This window comes from Ursus arctos, unplaced genomic scaffold, assembly GCF_023065955.2.
Source record: "Ursus arctos isolate Adak ecotype North America unplaced genomic scaffold, UrsArc2.0 scaffold_13, whole genome shotgun sequence".
Classification (NCBI taxonomy): domain Eukaryota; kingdom Metazoa; phylum Chordata; class Mammalia; order Carnivora; family Ursidae; genus Ursus; species Ursus arctos.
In genome coordinates, this window is record NW_026622797.1 from 20,616,211 (window position 1) to 20,639,770 (window position 23,560).

The window sequence follows — 23,560 nt, forward strand, 5'->3', positions numbered from 1 at the left end:
ATTTGTTGGAGACCACTTCTCCATCTTCCTCATAGGTAAAATGTTAAAATCCTGTCTTATCTGACACGGACTTTTATCACTTTCTCCTTCTGTCCTAACATTTGTCCTTTCCTCTGGAATTTTATCACTGCTTCATCTGTGGACATTTTCAGATGTAGCAAAGGATCCTACTTCTGATTTTCATGTCCCTCAAATTACCTGCTTTCCCAATCTGACACTGTTTATTGATGGTCTGGTTCAGATCTTTACCTCCAAATGTCTGAAGTCTTCAAAAACCAGCTGCAAGGACGCAGCTGTCTGCCACTACCTGGCAATTTTACCACTCCAACAAAATTCCTTGTAATCTAATCACCAGTCTGAATATCATGCAGGTTCCTCATCCCTGAAACATTACTTTGACTAGTTTTAAGTAATTTTCTCTTATCTTCAAGATCCAGTTCACCTCCAGGAAGAAGTCCTTTTGCAAAGCAAAAGCAAATAAATGCATTCTCCAGCACATCAAAAGCAAGTAGAAATCCCAACTTACATACATAATAAATATGGGAAATGAAAAAATGCAAAATAACCAAATAATAGATACTAGAGTCTTACTTGATAAATTACCATTTTGCTTCTCTGATAAATTTAAATGCCTTTAGCCTCTGGATTTACCTCAAATGCTCTGAGTTTGGGGGTAATTTCTTCAAGCAAATGCAGATCTTTGGAAACCTTGACCTTTAGTTTGTTCCACTTTCCCTGAACATCATCAAATTCTTGCTTATACATTTTTTCTACATCCGGAGAAACAGTTTTCTCCAAAGCCTTTGTTTCTTCTGCAAGTTTATATAATGTAGGTTTTTGATTCGCAAGGATTTCATCAAGGGCCTGGAAAAAATTTTTAAAGATTAAAAATACGCACAATAATTTGTCTGTATAGATATAATAATATGGGCTGTAAACAGCCTAAGATCACTTTTTAAAAGGTATACAATTTAAAAAGAATTGTACAAAAATCATGAAAAAAAATAAGCATCACCAAAAAAATTAAAGCTTTCCCTTCATGAATTGTGTGTGGGCCAGAAATAATATATTCTCCACATTAAAATCCAGTAAAACAATACGCTCAGTGAGGACCAAGTGTGCAGTGCTCAATGGTTGATCTGTTTTATCTGATGAAATAATGCAGTCCTATATCCTAAATGACCAGAGAAGCATTTTTATTCAACTCAGAAAAAGAACACATCGATTCCATTTTATTAAAGATATTTTAGCAGATTATGAACAGGCGGAGAATTCTAGACTAATTACAACAGAAGGAGAAAATATGCTTTTATTGTATTAGTAATACTCAATAAGTATCTTTTCTTTTAGCTGAGGGACTACATTATAGTAACTAACCTTCAAATTATAAGGAACTTTTGACCAATTTTGACCAAAAATGACTAATATTTTTTTTAAATAGCTGAAAAAATATTTCAAAATAAGTGATAGGAGGTATTAAAAATGAGCCTAGACTTCTAAGACCTAAAATATATATTACCTTTTTTTCCTGCAGGGCCTTCTCCACCTTTGCAAGATCATTCAAGACATTCAAAGATGTCTGGGCCTTACTTTCTGAATCATTTAGTATATCTTTCAGTGTTTTCAATGTTTCCAAATATGCACGTCCAGGTTGGCTCTTCAGTTCTGTTTATTTAAAAATACTTACTTTTAGAAAATAGTGTTAGGAACCTAATACTATTATATACATACTGTTAATCTTCTCTATATAAGTGAATCCTAAAACCTAGTAAGTTAAACTCCATAATTAAAATTTAAAAGGGTCCCTGTTAGCTACTAAGATAAATCATTCCACTGGCATTTCTGAGAGTCAGACAGTGACTTCATTCCTGCGGATGTTGATGTTTAAAATATTAACCAACTCACTATCATTTTTTCTTCATTTCATCACGATGAAATGTGTCTCTAACGATGGTACTACAATGTTTCTTTTGTCTCCTCTAATCTCTTTTCCCCCATTATCCACACAAAGAATAAAAGAAAGCCAGGATCCCCTCAACCACTCTTCCTCTGAGCTCAAGCGGGTAGACAAACCGCCATCCACAGAGTGCTGGGCATTACACAGAACGCCACAGCCGGGCTACTGCAGGTCCTCTGAGAGGTACTGACTGCAAAAGGCCGCCGGAATGATGTCTATGTCAGTCACCAAGGTAAAAATCACAGACGAGCAACACTTGGGTGGAAAGGAAGTAAGCTCATTTGGAGTACAAAGATGTGAAGCCAACTAGAAGCAAGAGTGAAAAAGCTAGCAGCATTAGTCACAGCCACCAAACGCCCTTGACAAAGGAATGGAGAAATGACCTGCGGTACAATACATACAACAGAATATTATTCAGCCTTACAAAGGAAGGAAATTCTGACACATGCTACCCACACAGATGAACTTCAAGGATGTTGCACTTAGTGAAATAAGCTAGTCACAAAAAACAAATGTTGCATGATTCCACTTGTACTAGGTATCTAGAATAGTCAAATGCATGGAAACAGAAAGCAGAATGGTGGTTGCCAAGGGCTGGAGGGAGGAGGAAAGGAAGAGCTGTTGTTTAATGGGTACAGAGCTTCAGTTTCACAAGAGGAAAAAGGTCTGGAGAGTGGTTCCACAACAATGAGAATATATTTAACGCTACTGAACTCTACACTTTCAAACGGTTAAAATATGGGGCTCCTGGCTGGTTCACTCGGAGAAGTGTGCAACTCCTGATCTCAGGGTCACGAGTTTGAGCCTCACGCTGGGTGTAGAGATTACTCAAATAAATAAAACTTACAAAATAAATACATAAAATGGTTAAAATAATAAATTTTATGTTATGTATATTTTACCACAATTAAAAACAACAAAACAATAGACTTAGAACTTTTTTGCAGTTTCAGGTCAGGAACTGTGTTGTATTATGCAATGTTAAATCGATGTTTCAGTGTACTGCTTTTTCAATTTACTGTTACAAAATACGCTTTTATTTTTGACAAGGATCAATATGATGGCATGTTTTATAAGAGTAAATTTAAAAAGTAATACTCTCAAACATTTATTTTACACTCTAGGTTAACTGAATTCAATGAACAAAAAAGCATGGTGTCCAAATGCCTTTCCAGAAGAAAGACAACATGACACATTTGCTTGCCATGTTCACATACAGATTCCTACAAGTCATTACAAAATCTACATTTGCTACAAGGAAGGATATAGTTCAACATATTGCTTTTTAATATGCATTACCCATAACGTTACATAATACAACACAATTCCTGACCTGAAACTGCACAATATAGCTAAGGAGAAAAAAATAGAACATATGAGAAATGAGCTGTCAAAACATTTAACAGGCAACTTGCCAAAATCAGGTTTATTCCAAAAGTAAAAACTCCTCAAAATTTTTCAGACTTTGAGGGGCATCTGGGTGGCTCAGTCAGTTAGGCATCTGACTCTTGATTTTGGCTCAGGTCATGATCTCAGGGTTGTGAGATCGAGCCCCAAGTTGAGCCCAGTGTGGAACCTGTTTAAGATTCTCTCTCTCCCAACCCCTCGTCCCCTCCCTCCTCTAATAAACAAACAAACAAATAAATAATGTCAGACTTTGAAAGAGAAACATGATTTCTTTTCAAAGAAATGATATTGCTAAAACCATTTTGAGCAAACAGAAGTAAGTGATCATTCTTTTTGGCCCTACTACTAATGATATTAGCGGGCCTCCTTCAATAAAAGGGAGAATAGCACCCTTCAAAAAACTCCTTAAAAGTCATTATATCCTAGTAACATGATTTTAGAGCAGGTGAAAGCTGCTTGCACTTTTTCAAACAAGTGCGGATCCAGGAAATACCCTGACTATATTTGAAGACCCCGAACAGTAACAGGCACAGAGGAAACAGGTTGTGGCTGGTGCAAAACGAAGTGAGTGTGCTCTTTGTCTAAATACTGGAAGTAATTAAGGAGGGCACATATTGCATGGTGCACTGGGTGTTATATGCAAGTAATGAATCATGGAACACTACATCAAAAACTAAGGATATACTGTATGGTGACTAACATAACATAATAAAAAATTATTATAAAAAATAAAAATTAAAAATAAATAAATAAATAAATAAATAAATAAATAAATACTGGGAGTAATTTTTTTAAATGACAGCAAACAGAGAAGAGAGTAGAGTCATCTACTATGAAACCAAAAGAAGGGGTTTACCGTTCTCCAGCTGTTGCTGACGGCGCTCGATCTCCTGTCGCACAGCTTGGTAGCGGTTCAGAAGGCTCTCGAAGGCCTGCTGGACAAAATCCGGAGCAGAAGGACGAGACCTCAGGGCTGAGCAACCCGCACGTGCCATTTCGATTCTGGGGTGGAGGCCCAGCAGATCTGTCAATTCCCGCTACGGAAGAGAAAAGAGGGTCACGGAACTGACTGGAGACGAATATCCTCACAGAAAGTTCATCAGAGCAGCATTAACCTAAAGTTCCTAACACAAGTAGCAGCTCCTTTAAATACAGGACTGGGCACAGAATGCTTTCAGGCTCTGGATGCTTCTCTCTTTACCTGACAGGCCTCCTTCAAACTCGGCAAGGGCTGCCGGGGAGATTCTGAAAAGGGAGTGTGTTTTACCCACTCCTCCTTTGCCGTTATGGTCTTTTCGAGCTCATCAAGCTGCTGAAAGTAAGCATTTATATCTTCTTGTAGCTGAATCTTTCTTGCCAGGTCTTCCAGGCGCTGAGATACATCCTTCCATTCTGAGAACACCTTCTCCAAAACATTTTTTATTTCTTCCATAGGAATACCCTCTATGCAGACATAAAAAAATAAGCAGACGTTTCATATGTTATTATAAAACTTGTTTTGAATTTGTTATAAACATTCTAACCTATTCAAAATAAGGTGATGTCACATACAAAGATCACTCCCTTAAGTCCCTTTAACATAACAACAAAATTATACTCCCTTAAGTCCCTTTAACATAACAACAAAATTATAATGATGCCTTGAAGAGTAACTCTTTCATTCCTGGACCAAAGTGGGGGAGGGGGAGCTTGAAAGGGTAGTTGAGGAGTTATCCCAAAGCCACATCAGTGGGGCTGGGGCCATGGCCTTTTATAGAGAGTAGTGCATCCTACCAACCCCCAACCCTCCAGCTTCTAGATGGAACTGGGAAATACAGTGAATTGTGTGGGTCTGTCTGAAGTTCCCATGTGAGAAGGTAAACCCTCTGTCATCACAAAAAAAGACAGCTGGCTAAACAATGGAGGAGGTAACTCCAAAGAGTCTTTGGTGACCCAACCACAGTGTCATAGGAATTGCAGGGAGAACGGCAAGAACCACTGCAGGGGAGCAACGTGGTAAGTGTAGGAGCATCAAGCCAGCAGCCAGGCCCAAGGGCGTCAGCAAGCCTGCTGGGCATGCCGCACACAGACCAGCAAATACCGAAATTATCAACACGGGCTAAGATGATCTACTTTAGAAACACAACAGGAAAAAGAAATTGGCATTATGTTTATTACTGAAACCTTATCATTTTCTCTCATATATTTGAGAGGTAAAGAATGTTCGTAGAAATAATAAGTTATATGTAATAATAAGTTTTATCACTTCCCTTAATATAAAATACATCAAAGCTCTGAAAATTACTCTGAAAAAGTATGGGAAATCTACAAAGGAATCTTTATCTCCTTAGGAGAGCATGCATGTTGAAAGAATGGGCTTAACATCGTTATTATTTGAGTAGGAGGGGAAAAAACAATGGTGCTTTGTAAATATATGCAATCAAAATCCAGGGTAATGAGACCTCTAAGGAATAAAATGGCACGTAAAACAAAAGGTCACTTAGGATCCAGAGACGATGCAATTTTAAAAATACTACAACACACTGTATCCACTGAAAATTAGAAATGCAAACATGAGATGACATAATTTGAATGTATCATCCATGTCAGTTGCTGAAGTTCGTTGGCCAGCATCGGATAGAATATTAGACCCAGGCAAATCATCCACCCCACAGTCCAAGTTCATTCATCTCTATTAATAGGGTCATAAACAAAACAATCACCATTTTCCTGACAAACCGTCTGAGCAATGGTGATCTAGGCTCTCCATCTGCCAGATCATTTCTATTCTAAGGGGGCAAAGGAATAGCACCAGCCGCTTCACTTTCATGTCGGGGCAATTTATGCTAAACAAGAGAGAAGATTAAGCTGACAAAATTTTGTGATAGAAAATTATCACTACTTATCTAGAAAACAGGTAAGAGGTAGTTATTCACTGACAATACATTATAATTCATTCATTCTGCCCCTTCAAACCAATTCTCAAAATTTAAATCTCCCTTCCTCCAAGCTTGATATTGTAAGTGGGACAGATATGAAGTAATAATTAAAGCATAATTTGCATATCAAGCAAGGAAAACTATATATTGTCTTTTAAAATAATTTTCTTTTTTTTTTTAAAGATTTTATTTACTTAATTGTCAGAGAGAGAGAGAGCGTGCGTGCGCGCACAAGCAGGGGGAAAGGCAGACAGGCGGAATCCCCGCTGAGCAAGGAGCCCAACGCGGGACTGGATCCCAGGACCCCAGGATCACGACAAGCCGAAGGCGGATGCTCAACCAACCAACAGAACCACCGAGGTGTCCCTAAAATAAACTGTCTTTTAAAATAACTGTTTTGCTCCCAGACATCCTGAGTTATAAATTTTCTATTTCCATAGAATATCCAACTATTAAATGACGAATCAAAAGCCCAAATCAACAGACCATCATCTTATTATCTAAAAGTATTAAATTTAACATATTCCTGACACTTACTCTCACTTGACTTTACACTTTTCAGTCTATCACTATTGGAATGAAGGAAAATTTACAAAACGCAGGACCACTATCAAATTCCATAGGCTAGTCATAATAAACAGCAGTTCATAAACCATAGTATCCAAGTGCCCGCATACTCTATTAGCTCACAGTCTCTAGGAAAAAGATAGGCTGAACCAAGAAGACCAAATATAATAGCCAAGAAAGTTAAATGAAACAGATAATTTCATTGCTTAAATGAAAATTAAATGAAACCATTTTTTGGTTTACAAGATACCACAAAACATAATTCAAATGCACTAGGCAGAAAAGTCCCATCAAACTTCACTGTGGAGGGGCTTTTGATGGAACTAGTTTGAGGAAATCAGTGACGTGATTATCGGAACATCTGTTTTACCAAAGGCTTATTTTCTAATGGACTGAATCATTTATCTACATTCTTACATAGGCAGATTCTTGCCAAATTACACTCTGTAAAAAAAAACTTCCTCTATGTTAATTATCTGTGTTCCAGGATTTATTTCAAATTTCTTAGGGAAAATCGGGGCGGGGGGGGGGGGGCAAGAAGCACCCAATTGTGCTTTCATTTCTGTTCAACGTTTCTTGTTTATAAGAGCAGTAGGATTAACAGCACTAAAACCACATGGAAAGAAGTAATATACAATACTATAAAATTAGAATAATGGATGAAATGGGAAGACAGTGGGGAAGATTTTTAAAAATCACTTTTATTCTCTAACATGAAGCAGACACTCCTCAAAAAGCAAGAAATTAAACCCAGAATATAAACACCTTATTCATATCAATGCCCCCATTGCCCAGATTCCCATCCCACCCTAAATGTGTCATTTAAAATAAATAAAATTAGGGGGTGCCTGGGTGGTTCAGTGGGTTAAGCAGCGAGCTCTTGATTTTGGCTCAGGTCATGGTCTTGGGGTCCTGGGATCAAGCCCCCATGCTCAGCAGGGAGTCTGCTTCAGGATTCTCTCTCTCTCCCTCCCCCTTCTCTCTTTTTCTAAAATAAATAAATCTTTAAAAAACTAAATAAATAAAATTAGGATCCTGTAATGAATGCATTTCCAGTCCTACCAATGTTCCAAAAAACACGGTGATGAAAAATATAAAGGGCTTCCCATGAAATTAAACAAGTCTACATTATGTCATGAAATTCATTCCTTTACAAAGCATGAATGATATATTCCCCAATATTGAACTTGATATTTTACAAGTAGCACTTTCACGTGAACTCAGTTTCCAGAGTATGTATTTTAGTAGATGCCTATTCACAGTAAGAATGCAAGCAACAAAGGCTATACTCTGCTAGTGAATGCCTCACTTTCCAGGTGAGGAAGCAAAGACACAAATGGGTTACATGACTTGCCTAGGTTCACAAAACTAGAAAAGGGTAGGAGACCTCAAGGTCTCCGATTTCCCAGTTTGCTGCTATTCTCACTGTAACATAGTACCTCTCACCAACTTCTCTCCTCTGTAGTTTTCCCCACCAGCCTTAGCACCCAAATCCTGCCACACCACCTAAAAGCTGATGCAGAAATGAGGGCAAATTCAGTACCCAGACTCATGAAAGTAGCCCACGTTCACACCAGACAAAACCTGGTTCCCAAACCGCAATATTGATGTGCAAGTGAAGAATCTCCAGTTGTAACTGACATAAATTTAACACACAATTTATTGTAATTATTGAAAGAATCTGCATCTCAAGGAAAATTATGGTCTCTCCGTATCTCTAGATCTCTTTAAAGTAAATTTTTGAAAGAGTAACTTTCAAGTGGGGTGCTCACACCCAGGTAACCCAGACATTGAGCCAGGAGGATTTTGAATGAAAATATCATTTTTTTAATAAATATCTGCTCTATTTATATTTTTTTAAAAAAAGAAAGAAATTAAGCTGCACTAACAACTATGGATTGACAGTGATATATTTGCATAATTTCCAAATAAATGGACATATACTGGACACCCATGTATTTTTGTGTATAAATGTGTGTATGTGTGTATGTCCAGTTTGTGTGTGTGTATAATTAACTTACATTTTTTTTAAATGCAGAGGCAAAAATAATCTAAAGTTTTTAAAAACGTGATTTTAGGGGAAGGATCAATGAATCATAAGGGACATCGGGGAACTTTGTGGAGAGATGGAATTTTTCTATATACTGTTATGTGGGTATAGGCTTGTCAAAACAACACAGTTAAGTTTCATGTATTTAAATGTAAGTAAATTACACTCTTTATTTGCTTAAAGATTTAATTATTCATTTTAGAGAGAGAGAGCATGTGAGTGGTGGGGGCAGGGGGCAGAGGGAGAAGGACAAGCAGACTCCCCCTGAGGCAGGAGCTCAATGAGGGCTCAATCCTAAGGTTATGATCTGAGCTGAAATCAAGAGTTGGACACTTAAACAAGTGAATCACCCAGGTGCCTCGCAAATTTCACTTTTTAAAAAATTATAAACAATAATAGTAATAACACGGGGGTGAGGAATGAGTAGAGGTATAGATAATTCAAGAATGGCAGAGTACCATTAATTACTGAAGCTGGGTATTGCTACAAGGAGTTTCATTATACTATTCTGTTTGCATTGCATATATTTATATTTTCCAGAATAAAAAGTTAAAAAATAAACAGATTGAAAACCACTACACCAAAGATTCTTATCAAACTAATATTCCTAATTCTGCCTTGGGTGTGTATGGTTTATGTCAAAGAGTATTGCAGCAGACCTCCAAAGCATTTACCGTCATTGGAATAAGAATAGGACTTACAAGAAAGGTCTTTCAGAGCTAGACCAAAGTATCATATGCAAACCCGATAGCAAAAATATTCATCTTTCCACTCCCCTGAGTCACTGAGGGCTAATGGCAAAGAAAAAAAGTCCTCAAATAAAGGTAAAAATTTCAAATACAAGTAACACCTTAACAAATTTAACTATAAAAAGATATCTGCAGTAAATTAACATATTAATTTGAAAGTGATCAAGAATCGAATAACTTTAATGAATTTACCTTAATGCAACTTCATTCCCTAAATATCGCCAAAATAAAATTTTCTGTTGCCACCCCTCTCCACAACAAATTCCCAGTACATAACCTAAAGAAGGAGATTCTAAAATCTTCCATGCAGTGGATTTCAACTGCTCCACTAAGTTACCAGAGTTTTGGGCTGTCTGACTCTATATAAAAGCAGAACGACTTCCCTTTTATCTGTTTTATATAACCAGCTTCAGCATAGGATTTCATTTGAAAAAAGATTCTGTTACCTAAAAAAATTTTGAAAACCACTTTTCTAGCAAAAAAAAAAAAAAAAGGAAAAGTCTACAGTGTTAAACATATAATTTGTCAAACTATAAATATTATTCAATGCTACCATCTAAAATCATTTTTAAAAAAAAAATCAAGCATCTCACCTTTCCCCATTTGCTCCAAAAGGATTTGTCCAGTTTGGTTTAATTCATCCAGTCTGGGGCTTCTTTCTGTCTGTTCTTTTTCTAATCCCTGGAAATAAAATTCCAATTTAAGAATACTGCAAACTTTCTTCTCAATGAACGTAGTGTTCACGCTATTGTAAGTTTTTCAGGGTTCGTGTCCCTCCCACATTATCTTTCAGTGTTATGGTCAAAGTTGACATAGGAGAAATACTACAAGACAAAACTATGCAATTCCAAGCTGCCCTACAGAATTCCAAAGCTGATTAAATTTCAAAAGGCAAATTTAAACAAATAAACTTTAAAAAAAGTTTACCTTAAAAAAAAACTGATTCAAATTTGATTACTTTAAAAGTAACTTAAAAAAAAACTTTGATTATTTTTATAAGAAAAAAATTGTACAATACAATTATGAGTTCCTATCAAGAGAAAACAATTAAAATTAGTGTTTTAGATCCAGGATATCTATTTACATACATAACTTCAGTGTCCATGCCACACAATAAAAATAACTGTTCAAGTCAAATGAACTGAGTATTCTATGACCGAGATCACTGGACAAAAATTAATTAACAAGAAAAATAGAAATATTTGAGCCTCGTTATTATTTGTTGATATTATATTAAGTTTAGGATCTAATGCAAACTTCAACCACAAGCATAATTCATACATAATTTTAAACTATGACTATGATTTGGGACACAAACTAAAGCATTTTGTTCTATATGTTTGAAGAGCAGCTCTTAATTTTAATACTTATGTCTCTATAGTTTGATGTTCTCAATGTCCCTGTATCTCAAGACAAGGCAGACAAAATCTTTCTAGAAGTAGTAAGGAAGGGTTGAACAAAATCATGAAGACATATACACACACACATGTGTATGCACGGACAGTCAGTATCTGAAATTTCTCCCACTCCTCAATCCACAACTGATAAAATTAACTACTCCAATAGTGCCCATAACTGCACAATCAAAACTTCTAGGAAACCCGTATTATTTCAACCAGATAACCCAGAGAAGAATCCCACTTCTAACTACTGTATGTATAAGCACTATTCGATAAGCATCCTACTGTGATCTGCACAACTTTAATGTGACTAGTTTACAGTCAAAGATGAAGAAATAACAAGAGATTCAAAGAAACACCACTTGCTTTTGTTAAACTAAGTATCAATGCAGAAAGTCACCAAACTAGAGAAGAATTATTACAAACTGTTCTATACACATTGATTTTTTGCTACTTTGTGTGATGATGACAGACTGAACGAGGGATTCTCCACCCAGCTGTGGCATCAGTTGGAACAAGGCAGTCCTTCACTAAAACACAGTTAAGCTGCCCTTTCCCCAATTTCCAAGAAAAATTAGAGATTAAAGTGATGCTTAACTTTTCTTCACTTTACATTTTTCCAACCCTTTTGGCATCTATCACTACCTGTGTCTAAAACAACAAAATAAGTGAACTTATAAATATCGAAGGAAAGCATGGGAACTGCCAATCGTGCCTCACAGTAACAAACACAGTCCTTATTTTTATTCCCTCAAATATTATAGTAACAACTTCTAGGAGTAAAATTGTTTCTAGATCATAGGATGGAATTTAACTTATTAATATTTTCTGGAACTTGTTCCATAAAGATCACTGTAACTTCCAAATTCTCTGCCTTTGAGAATCCGGTTGTTAAATGCCCATTAGTATCATCTATTGGTTTTTCAGCGCTGTAAGAAGCCTACGAAATGATGCACCACAGCTCTCCCTTCTGGCCCTCCCGACCCCCTGTACAGGGGGCTCAGATAATGGTGCTTCTAGGCTAACAGCCTCCCACGTCCTCCTCTCCACAGCCATCACTCCCTCCTTCCATCAGCCAAGAACTTGCTGAGTGCCGAAAATAGAGGGTTCGATGGGAAATTATCCTCACTGCTAAGCACTCACAGGCAGGCATCGAAACAAATAATGACATAAAGGCAATAAGGGCTTTCACAGAGGTACGGCCAAAGCAACATGGAAGTCCAAAGATGAATCACTTAACTCTTCCTAATGAGGCTAAAAGAGGCTTCCTGGAGTAGAGGGCTTTTCAGCCACACAGCACAAAGGCTGAATAAGGGCCATTCTGAGCATGGAAAACAGCCCGTGTGGTGAAGGCAGGGAAGTGAGCAAAGAGCGGGATTCAGGAGGGCAGTAGCTCCGGGCGCACGTCAAGGACATGTTGATTTTGTCCCCATTGCGGTGAGAAGCCATTAGTTGCAACCACCCGAGCCACCTGATCAGATTTATATTTTAGAAGAATCCTTGGCCACAAAAGACAAGGGCCGTGAGACTATAAGAAGAAGGGAAGGGTAAACGGTGGCAAATGCTGCCGAGGCAGCAGGTTTGATAAGGAAACAAATCCATCCTTTGGATTTGGAAGCCAACAGTCCATGGTGACTCTAAATAAAGAACAGATACAACGCAGCGATAAGATAGGAATCAGTCCGAAGTGCTCACCCAAACGTAATAAGTCAGCCAGGGTGTGACTCCAAACCGCCTCTCCAACCTTAACTCTCTACTCCTCTTCCACACACACCTAGCACTAAACTGAACAAAAAAACCTCACACAACCAACGTGTCCACCTCCATGCCTCTGCTCAGGGGCACCCCCGCCTGCTGTGCCTCCCCACCCCGCTCCAAGCAAGTGCCTTCTGGTCCCAGCGTGGTGCTCCCTCACCGTCTGGGCTCCACCAGTGAATACAGAGACTACTGCAGTCCTGGCCTCCTCTCAACCCCCACGGCACTACCAGGTTCTGCCTTACATCACTGATATTGACACACATCTCGTTTTGGAAATGTTCTCCAAACTCTTCACAAACTCCATCACCAACGTGGACGGGAGTACACACTTGCTCTAGGTGTCCAAACTTGTCATGAAAGGATGTACACGCACTTAATCAACACCAAAGACTTAAATCACTACAATCTCCTGTCACAATTTACAGTAACACACATGAAGTACAACGTAGCAGAGCTAAGATCCCATAGGTTCTCACAGTATTTATTTTTTTTAAATGTGTCTCTTCTCTAATGATATATTGAAGGGATTCTGAGATTTGAAATCATCTGTTGCATTCAGAGTGCAAAATATCTTCAGCATACACAAAGTCATAAATTATTAGGGACTAGATTAAGGTAGACCTAATCAAGGTAAAAAATAATACTAGTAACTGGATCACCTTCGAAGCATTCCTTCCTGCACATCTCAGCAGTTAGGGAAAAGGGGCAAAAAAATACGTCCCTCCGCACAGGGATCTGATTGCCAGCCAGCTTGATTGATTCAAAATTTACTACAATGTTCTAAAAGCTACCTTATGGCTATATTTATTTTACAGGAAGCCTTTGGATCCCATCGCACCTTTATGTCAACAGCAAATCAAACCCGATGAAATATTTTATTCACAAGGATATTTTTGTTTTATGTTTTACCTTCAACTTCTTTTTCATTTCTGAAGTCTCTTGCATCTTCTTATACCCTTTTATCTCTGCGGCCTGAATGGCAGTCTTTGATTTCAAAATGCAGTTCAACAGTTCTGCACTCACGGCATCAAACCTGATTTAAGATTCAGATGTTACTGTTTGTCATTCCTCTTGTTCTATTGTTTCACTTGGCTCAAGATACAGAGCCATCAAAACACCCACCAGGCACGTGTTCTAAATATGCCTCAAAAAAAGGCAACATAGACGTAGAGTAACCACACGAAATAAAATCACGCATTTAAAATTAAAAGTTTGAAGAGAGGAATAATATTGTCGTGTTAATAAATAATGTTTCGATAATTGAATAATTTTTAAACTTTGTAAGAAATCATTTGTTTTCTGTAGATAATGAAAACTCCTGTAGATAATGAAAAAGGCTTGATTAGAAACTAACAGGAAAACACAGGTAAAGAGATCCTTAAAGTCAATGCGTCCTTTAATTTAACGTGATTCTTGAGTCCGGTATATGCCAGGCACTGGACTGGGCTCTTGATATGAAGGTAACTCAGACACAATCCCAGGCCCCGTGGAGCTTCCAGTCTAGTTGGGGCAAAAACACAAGAGAACTCGCCAGGTGCGAATGCCAGGAATTCACAGTAATGGCTCCTGATTCAGTCAGGGAGGGATGGCTTCCTGGAGCACAACAGCGGTATTATGCCCAGGAGCATTCCTTGCAAAAGGAGAACAAAGAGAAGGAGGACCCCACTGCAAACAGCAAGTGGCTAGGTGTGGCTGGAATGGTGAGTACTAGGTAGGGAAGGACCACTGCCAACATGGCAGAAAGCCACACCAACCCGTTCCCAGAAGGCCCTGCAGGACAGACTAAGGAGTCTGGGCACAACTGAAGGGCAACAGAGAGCCAGTGAAGGCTTGAAAGCACTGGCATGATTGTGTTCATCACATAGTGTTCACCGTGCAGAAAGAAGAGAGGCAAGACCAAAGGATAGCAGCTGTGGTGGTCCCGGGAGCCAGAGCAGAGATGTGACGATGGGAAGGAAAAGAGTGGACAAACTCGAGAAGGCCTGTGGAAACCACCATGAGGAGGGGCAAGAGGGGAACACTCACTGATTGTCGGCCACGTACCCAGCCCTTTGCTAAGTGTTCTGCGTGTATTATTAACTCAAGTTATCCTCACAACAACCCTGAGAGGCCTAGACTATTATTAGCCCTTTTAATGCTGGAAAAATGGGGCTCAGGGAGGTTTTAAATAACTGCCCCAGGCCACAAAGCTATAGATGGTGGAGCTCGGTGGGTCCTCCTCACCAGGCCTCTACCCACACGGCCTCTCAACACAGCTGCTGAGGATTTTTAGGTACTTTAAGGTAAGCACAGCTTGTCTGATTCTTTTTGAGTAACAGCTTAAAGTGTTTCTGGTGAATTATGAATATTTGGTTTTTACAGAGCGGAAAATTAACAGAGATCTCCATTACCAGAAAGAATTGTGCCTCCATCCCTCCCCCTGGTAAAGACAGCCACCAGCAGTACCAAGGAAAGACAAAGAGGGGGACATAAACTGCCATTTCTGAAGCAGGTATTCTAAACTGTACTGAGCTCACATCTGCTCAGACAGCCCATTTTTGAGACAAGCTAATAGTGGTTTCTACAGCAGACTGAAGGTATTAAAGGGTCTCGAAGGCAGGTCACACTCGGAGTGGTTAAGGATACTCTCCACTGTAGGCCAACAGCAATGGGAGTGTGAAACCCCCTCCCATACCGACGAGGCCCCACACTGAAGAGGACTGCTGGGACTCTACATCGTCCCCGAAAACAGAACCAGTACACAAGGGGAGACATGAAGGGGGCGGACTTGGCTGCCCATAAAAATAATCTTTCTAATAACGAGACCTCACTGCCTTCTGACATAATGAACTGGACATACACAAGCTTCTGCTTGTCTAAGAATTAACTGAAGGAATTTCTGCATCAGTCAAATCATGGACTAGAAGAGTGTGGTACTCACACCTGGGTGCCCAACCAACAGACACACCCCTCCCCACACTTCTCTGTGCTGTCCAACTCCCCCGGAACACAGTTAGACCAAAAAAGCCAAACAGTCTCAACGTCCCAGGCACCCAGGGTGGGGCAAGTGACTGAATCCTGGCCAGTGAGACCACGGGGGAAGGTAACCAATGTCTTCTAGGCAAGGCCTTTCTCCCTGATTTAAACAAAAAAAAAAAAAAGATAAGGAAAAACTGCCCTTCCTACATATATCAGGTTATACAAGGCTGTATGCCCAGTGGTACAGCAGGATCTCGGGACCACGAGAGGACAAGCATGATGGTGAAAGGCACATACTTGGACAGGCAGGGTGGCAGGGTGCTGAGCCCCACCACCCCATCAACATGCCGTGTCTCTGGACTTCTTGTAATGGGAGCGAATCAATGACCTCATTGTTTAGGTCACCTTTGGTACAGGATTCTGTTTCCTCCAGCAGACTGCACTCTCTCAACAACATGCTCATGTTGTAGATTTCATAGTTCTGCACCCTTAGTCTTTTACAACCTGCTTCCAAATGCACCAAGTCAGCGCTGGCGAGACCCACTACCAGATCTACCTGGCAGAAAATAAACACTCAGGGAAGAAGAGCTGTATGGCAGTGTTAACATCAGCAGCATCTTCTTCTGTGCTGCCTTGGCTCGCTCCAAAAGCCAAGGCTCCGCAGCTGCCCCCTGCTCCTCGGAGGCGGTCTGGCCCTGCAGGGAGATGCTGGCGGGAGGCACAAACGCAGCCCGATTATCAAAATGAAAATCATCCGGTAAAATTGAATCCCGCTTCGTCTAACAGAAGCTACATTGGGGAAATCGTATCATTTTTATTCAGGCCCAAAATAATTGCCCATTTATCCAAGCACTGGGATTCTCCCGTAAAAGGGACAGAAGAGAAGCGCTGATTTACAGCTTGGCTGCTAGAGCACGGGTGAGGCACATTACCGGGGTGTCACACAGCCCAGCTCCGCAGAGTAGCTGCCATTAGTAAATGCCCAAGTTATATCAGCTGTGATTAGTCCTTTTCTAAAGAGCCTGCGTTTCCTCTGAATCAGTAAGACCAAAAAAAGACGTTTTCTGTCAAAGACTGGATCTTTAAGCCAAACATAAAGAATGTGTCCATGAATCTGACAAAGGAATTAACAAAGGAAGAAAGAAAACGTGAAAAAAGAATGAGAGGAAAAAGGGAGTTACAAAGGAATGACTTTCCTGCATTTAGTATTTCTGAATGGCAAGAAGAGGAAAGAGAGGCACAAAGAATCAGGAGAGCTATCAAAAGCAAAACTGCCAGGGTTCTCACAGTGGAAGAAGGAACAAACAAGGATCCTCCCGAAGCAGACAGCGGAAAGGAAGAAGGAAGGGTTCGCCACACAGTTTTCCAGATTGAACACAGGATAAATAAAATCACCTGAGACCCTCGGGTGCTTAGCCCGTGTGGAGGAGAACACTCAGAAAACTCAGGGCTAGTGAGAGGTTTGGCAACTGAATTTCCATAACAATAATTACATCTGGATGTGCATAGGATTAGTGATTAGTACAAAAATCCATGATGGGTGGTACTGTGTTTGGAAAACTCTATCTGTTCTCACTTTTTCTTAGCCTCAAGATCCCCGGGAATCTGTCTCTTCTTCGGGGGAGGAGGAGGGGGCAGTTCTTGCTTCAACCTTTTCGTAGTTACTTGTTCTCGTACACGAACAGTCTCCAAAAGATCCTTCTGAGGGATCTGGGACATCCCCAGCTTTGCCACCGCCTGAGTCACCTGAAGGATAAATCAGCCAGATGTTTGAATGTTTCGTCACCGCTTTATTGAGCTCTAATTCACAGGCCATACCGTCCTCCCTTCAACGGTAACAGCTCAGTGGTGACCAGTATGTTCAGAGTTGTGCTACCACCCCGCTCTCTCATTGCAGAAGTTTTGTCATTTCCCCAAAAGAAACTCCGTACCCATTAATAGTCTGCCACTCCCCATCCTCTCTCCCCCATCCACCCCTGGTGACTACTAATCTATTATCTCTACGGATTTGCCTATTTTGGATATGTCACAGAGATAGAATGACAGTGCATTGAATCTTGTGACCGGCTTCTTGTGCTTAGCATAGTATTTTCAAGGTTCATTCACATTGTAGCGTGTGTCAGCACTTCATGGCGTTAGCCACCAGATAATATTCCATTGAATGGATAGACCACACTTGTTCATCCATCCATCTGTTGATGGGACATTTGGGCTGTTGCACTTTTGTGCTATTGTAAATAACACTGCTACAAACATCCATGTACAAACCAAAGCTGTATTTTCAATCAATTCACTAATATATATTTTTTAAATTAATGAGATTATTTAAGATTTAAAGATGATTTAATGGATTCATATCTAAACGTTATCAGTTTACTAAGAGTTAAATTACTGGATATTAATAAGTTTTTTTGAAGATCTATTAAATTTTACTTCAGAAAAGTAAAGATTTTTGACATGTCAATTTCTCAATTTTATGGTAAGCTAGGCGTAAGGAATCTGCTTTTTAGTTTGCAGTTTACCTACTATTCTTTTACCGCATAAAAACTAAAACTAACCTGAACATTTAATTTCTACTTCACGGCACAACATACAATCCAAAGCAAAAGGTACCTGGTTGGAGGAATCTTCTAGTCTCTGAACCAAAGAATCCCATCTCTGAGTTAGTTCCTCTGAGTCACTGTTGATCTTCTTAGATGCCTTGGGATTATCAAGTAATTGACCCACATCCTGGCCAATCTCACTTAGCTGATCCAATGCTTGACGTTTCATTTCCATGTCTTCCTTCAAAATCTAGTATTTCAAATATTTATTAGATGACTCCCTCTTAAAAGGACTCAATATTCCTGCTCCCCAGTCAGGAAATGTCAACATACACTTCATAGTAAAATTTACTTGCTATGCAGTTCACTAATGCTAAAACATAAGATTCCTGGTTCTAGATCATTACACGGCAGCACTCTAGTGTCAGGTAATGAGTCATAATCTGTATTCACTAAACTGCATTAGCCAACGATATGAAACACTAAAACATCACAGGCTTACAAGACAGATGTCGACATTGACAACACTTACAGCCAGCCGTCGAATGCTGACACTTAGTTCCTTTTGGTCTTTGAAGTTGCTTGTCTGGACTTTATTTAAAGCCTCTTCTTTTTCAGTTAGCCAAGCTTTCAACAAGCACTACAAGTAATAGCAAAAGTTAGAAATATATTTGGAGAATCATTTGGTAATTCAATTCAATCAAGTTCCCAAATCTCTAACTTTTATGCTAACTGAGGCTTCACTCTTACCTAGGCTAGGAAGGACTTCAAACACCCAAGCTTGAGGCATGAATGGCCTAGAAATACATCTTTGTTTAAGATAGTATCCTTCTCAGATTTGCAACAGATCGACCTGACATTAGCCCCACACCTGGGTAATTAAACTCTCAGGGTGGTAGGTGGATCTAAAAGGCTAAATACAACAACTATCCAAGTCTCCAAAAGAATCACATTATAACTCTCTAGAGGAAGGAGGAAGCTTGGGAACTGTCCTGTCCCAGCCCCTCATTTCAGGGAGGAAAGAGAGATCAGCCATTCTATGTTCAAGATCACTTGGTTAGTTAATGAGAGAATCAGATCAAAGACCCACACCCCAAAGCCAACGGTTTTCCACAGCATCATTCAGGAAAACCACACTAATGCTCCAAGTTCAACAGCAATTGTGATTCAAAGAGAAAGTTTAAGGATAGTCCAAAGCCAACACAAAGATGTTTAAACCTCATTGGCCAACATGCAGAAGATGTTTAGTAATGTAGAAAGATAAACTTGAAAGAGGGGTGGAAAACCCAATGGCTACATTGGAATAATTCTTCCCAAAATATAGTATCTGCCACAGAAGCTCTTTTCTATATAGTTGGAGGAGAAAATCTGGGTTCTGTGTTCGCAGCAGGATCAATTCTTTCCCCAACTATTTTATTTATCAGTTTAATAGTTATTCCTTGCTTCTATATTCCCCCCCAAAGAGAAAAAGGTGAATATTAAGAAATTAAATGGCAAACAGGGATCCTGTCCTCAGTATAGTAAAGGTCGTAAAATATGCACATAAATAACCTATGGCAAAAGAAAGTGCAGACGCCATAAAAAATATATCTATAATAGTTTATTTTATATTTGTAATATATAACAATATATATTTATGTAATAAAAAATATAATATTACATAATGGTGTCTGCACTCTATTTTAATTTGGTAATTAAATACACACACACACACACACACACATTAAATATCATGGCAAATCCAAAGAAGAAATGACTTCCAGTTTTAGGGTAGTGGGGGATGATGAGGTAGTTTATAGATGACTTCATGTTCCTTGAGGAAGAGGAGAACTCAAAAATGAAAAAAACTGGTAAAAAGACATTCCATAGCAGATACCCCATCTTAAATGAAAACAGAGGCTAGAAAACAAACTGAATACGTTCACTCTTTCAAAAACACGAAAACAAAACAATAACACAAACCATGAGGAAGTTACAATGTGCCGTGCGTTGGGAATAGAACCGTGAAAAAGAACCAGCACTAGTCTCATGGCACTGACAGTCTAGGAATGGGCTACAAACTGGGAATTCAGGGTTTGAACCCGGGTACATAGATGGACGGAGGGAAAACTGAAGTTGGAAAGGTAGGTTGGAGACCTGCATGCCACACTTAAACTTGGCCTATCCTGCACAAGTTTGGAACTAATTCTCAGAGCCCATTTCTAACTGTCGTAAAGGTTCTGCGACCAAGTGAAAGATAGTCTCTTGAAAGATTTTTTTAATTCAGATTCAGTTTATTTAGTCTCATTCCACGCAAAAGCAAGTTAGCTATATATTAAGTACCAATGTTGGCTCCAATTCTACATCTTAACAAGACTCTCCATGCCTAACACTAACAGAAAGCCATTCAAAGGTTAGTTTTAAATCTAACGTAATAAAAACGGCCGAAATACTAGTCATTCCCTATTTTTAAAATATTTTTTAATTACCAAATTAAAAGTATTTCCAAATTTTAAATTATTTTACTTAGTAGAGGAGTAACACTGGTTTTCTCTAGCAATCAATGTCTCCTACTGTCATTACTGAAGTAAAATTTAATTACTCTCTGTGACTCCTTGACCTGAATACAAGGGTCCAAGTAAATATAAACATTTATAAAGTGAAATGTAAATATTTCAGAAGTCAGAATAAGATCCATCAAAGGATTCTTAATAAGAAAATTCTGTCCAAAGACTGGGGGCAGGAGGTAGTGATTAACAATTTATACTGGGACAAATTTTACAACTTACTTTTTAGATGTTCTCTCTGCTACCATATTTAGTAAACCACAAAACATCCTACACTTGTTTTTATCCCTTGAAAAGAATATAGTTGTTTTTTGTGGATGGAAATGAAATGCATTAGAATCTAAATGGACACTGAAATGTGGGAAAAAAGTATCTGTTTATTTTCTAAAACCACAAATGTTTGACATTTTGGGAGAAAAGTTTTGCTTATTTTTATTCTGTTTTGATGGTTGCTCTTCTGGAATGATGGAGGGTGGGCAAAGGGCCACCACTCTGACTGAAAGTCTCATTTGCTGTAGTAATCTTTATTGGAAACAATACAGTATTAACCCAGTATTAAATTAATGGTGTTGCTAAATAATATTTTCTTATTAATTTCAGTAGTTATTCTGGTTAAAAATCAAGAAAAATGGTGATTTAAAATTCACAAAGCATTGAGTGGACTCATTTATGCATTACTTACTGAGTTAAATTTGCTAGGCACTATAATGTTGATACCAGTTCAAACTCAATACCCAACACAAATACAATAAAAAATCATAATCATGAAAGCAGAATGTCTAACTACTAACATTCTAAGTAATTAACACATCAAATTAAGTGTTACTACAATGAAGCCATATAATGTGATTTCTATGAATAGGCTACCTGATCAGTTATAAAATGCATAGAAATCTGATTTTGAAAATAATAAACATTGTGTAATTTCCTTTCAAAGGAAAGTTAAGACAAGTTTATCGTAATGCCATCATTAAAGATAGGTTACTTTTCACTATCTGTCTTGCCCATTATGGATAACAGTTTCATACCTGTTCTTCCAATAATTCCTGCCACAATATATTGATTTCTTGTAACCTATTCCAACGTTCCTCAGTCCAACGGCACACTGCTGTCCAACGTTCACCAAGTTTCTAGTAAAGGAAGAAACCGTCCTTTGTCAACAGAACCTTAAAAGATAGTTATAATGATCCTTAAAGAAATTCATGACATCCATTGCCCTTTACTACAGAGTAGCAATTTATGAAAAATATTTTTAATAAAAATTGCTTTAAAATAATACAGATGAATCCTATAAATCTATAGATGAGAAAAACTAATTTCCATAGAATTTAACTGTTGCATATTACATAGCTAGAAAGTGGTACAGCTAGAACTCTATTCTTTAACTTTTGACTCCAAATTCCTGCTCTTTCCATATCAGTGGTTTTTATATGACAATTTGACATTTTTACACATATCTTCAGAAGAGAGCATACATATCTACCCTTTTGTGCTTCAAATTTTTCAGGCTGTAATTATCTTTTCAAAAAATTCATTGCATCAATTAACCACCTTTTACATGCCAAGAAAATTTCCATATGGAATACCAAAATTACAAAAAAAAAAAAAAAATTAACCTTACAAAAACTGTTTTGAGTTTCTGTAAGATTAAAAAAAAATGCTTAATTGATTCTTTCTGTTTATATTACATAAAAATCAGGAATAGAATCTTAGGAGTATTAGCAATGCTAAATAAATAAATTTGGTTGTTTAAAAATCATTACTCATGATGACTTTCCCAACTAATTATTTTATTACCATTTTATAAATAATGATGAACAAATGCTACATTTAATTTCTACGTTACTTACATGTGCAAGGAATTATTTAATTCATATTATACTACTTCAATATTTAATATCAGAATAAGCTTTGTAGAACATGAAATCAGAGCCAAAAGACAGGTCTTCAGTCTTGGTGTGAAAATTTGCCTACTTAAATCTCAGTGGCATCCCATGAACTTTCTGAATGAATCTCAGTCTCCTCACTGTTAAATAGGTAAGACATGAATGCCTAGCTCTTAGGTTACTCTAATAACTAAGTACTGCTATAGCAAAAAGGCTCAGAACCACTGGCTAACTTTAAATGTTATAAAAGAAAAAGAATTTCATATAAGATTATAGTCTGAAAGTGACTGAAAATCATTTGGTGACATCATATCAGGTAATCCAAATTCTGTTCAAATACAATACTAATAAATCTCTTATTAAACACTTGTCAGATACACTATAGCCTTTGCACAAAAAGCAGCAATTTATTGGGGTTCCCAAAACTGTTGTTGAAACTCACGCGTTGATCTACCAAAGCCGCAGGGATATTTAACCCTACACAGCTGAAATTCTCAAACACATACTGGCCCCACTCCCAGGGCTTCAGGTCTGTGTGGAGCCCGGGAATCTACATTTTAACAAAGTCCTCAAGTGATTCTGAGCAAGAAGTCGGTCTGTATAGTACTTGTCAAGATCAATTCCTGTGCTTTCCAATCTAGATTTCATTTTGCAGGAGGAAGCTGGGGACCACAAGCAGCCTTGCCCATCCAGCCTGAGGGCAGGGAAGGAAAGATACTGAAGTACTGTTGTAAACCCAGAAGCTGGGAAACCCCAACTGGGAAGCACAGACTAAAGGTTAGGGTAGTCCCCTAATGAACAGTGAGACAGGACCTGAAGAA

General features: G+C 38.4%; 1 protein-coding gene across 13 annotated transcripts in view; it reads right to left on the bottom strand.

Annotated features, from left to right (window-relative positions):
• The window catches only part of UTRN (utrophin), a 539,750-nt gene that overhangs the window by 330,961 nt on the left and 185,229 nt on the right, over positions 1-23,560 (bottom strand). For all 13 annotated transcript variants that reach the window (XM_057310986.1, XM_048225919.2, XM_048225918.2 and 10 more), the window contains 10 exons: positions 21,882-21,983; positions 18,840-18,947; positions 18,378-18,557; positions 17,341-17,510; positions 13,716-13,839; positions 10,242-10,329; positions 4,566-4,807; positions 4,221-4,401; positions 1,520-1,665; positions 652-864 (listed from right to left, as the gene is read on the bottom strand). In XM_057310986.1, the coding sequence (XP_057166969.1) occupies positions 652-864; positions 1,520-1,665; positions 4,221-4,401; positions 4,566-4,807; positions 10,242-10,329; positions 13,716-13,839; positions 17,341-17,510; positions 18,378-18,557; positions 18,840-18,947; positions 21,882-21,983 (1,554 nt within the window). The remainder of the gene's footprint in view (positions 1-651; positions 865-1,519; positions 1,666-4,220; positions 4,402-4,565; positions 4,808-10,241; positions 10,330-13,715; positions 13,840-17,340; positions 17,511-18,377; positions 18,558-18,839; positions 18,948-21,881; positions 21,984-23,560) is intronic.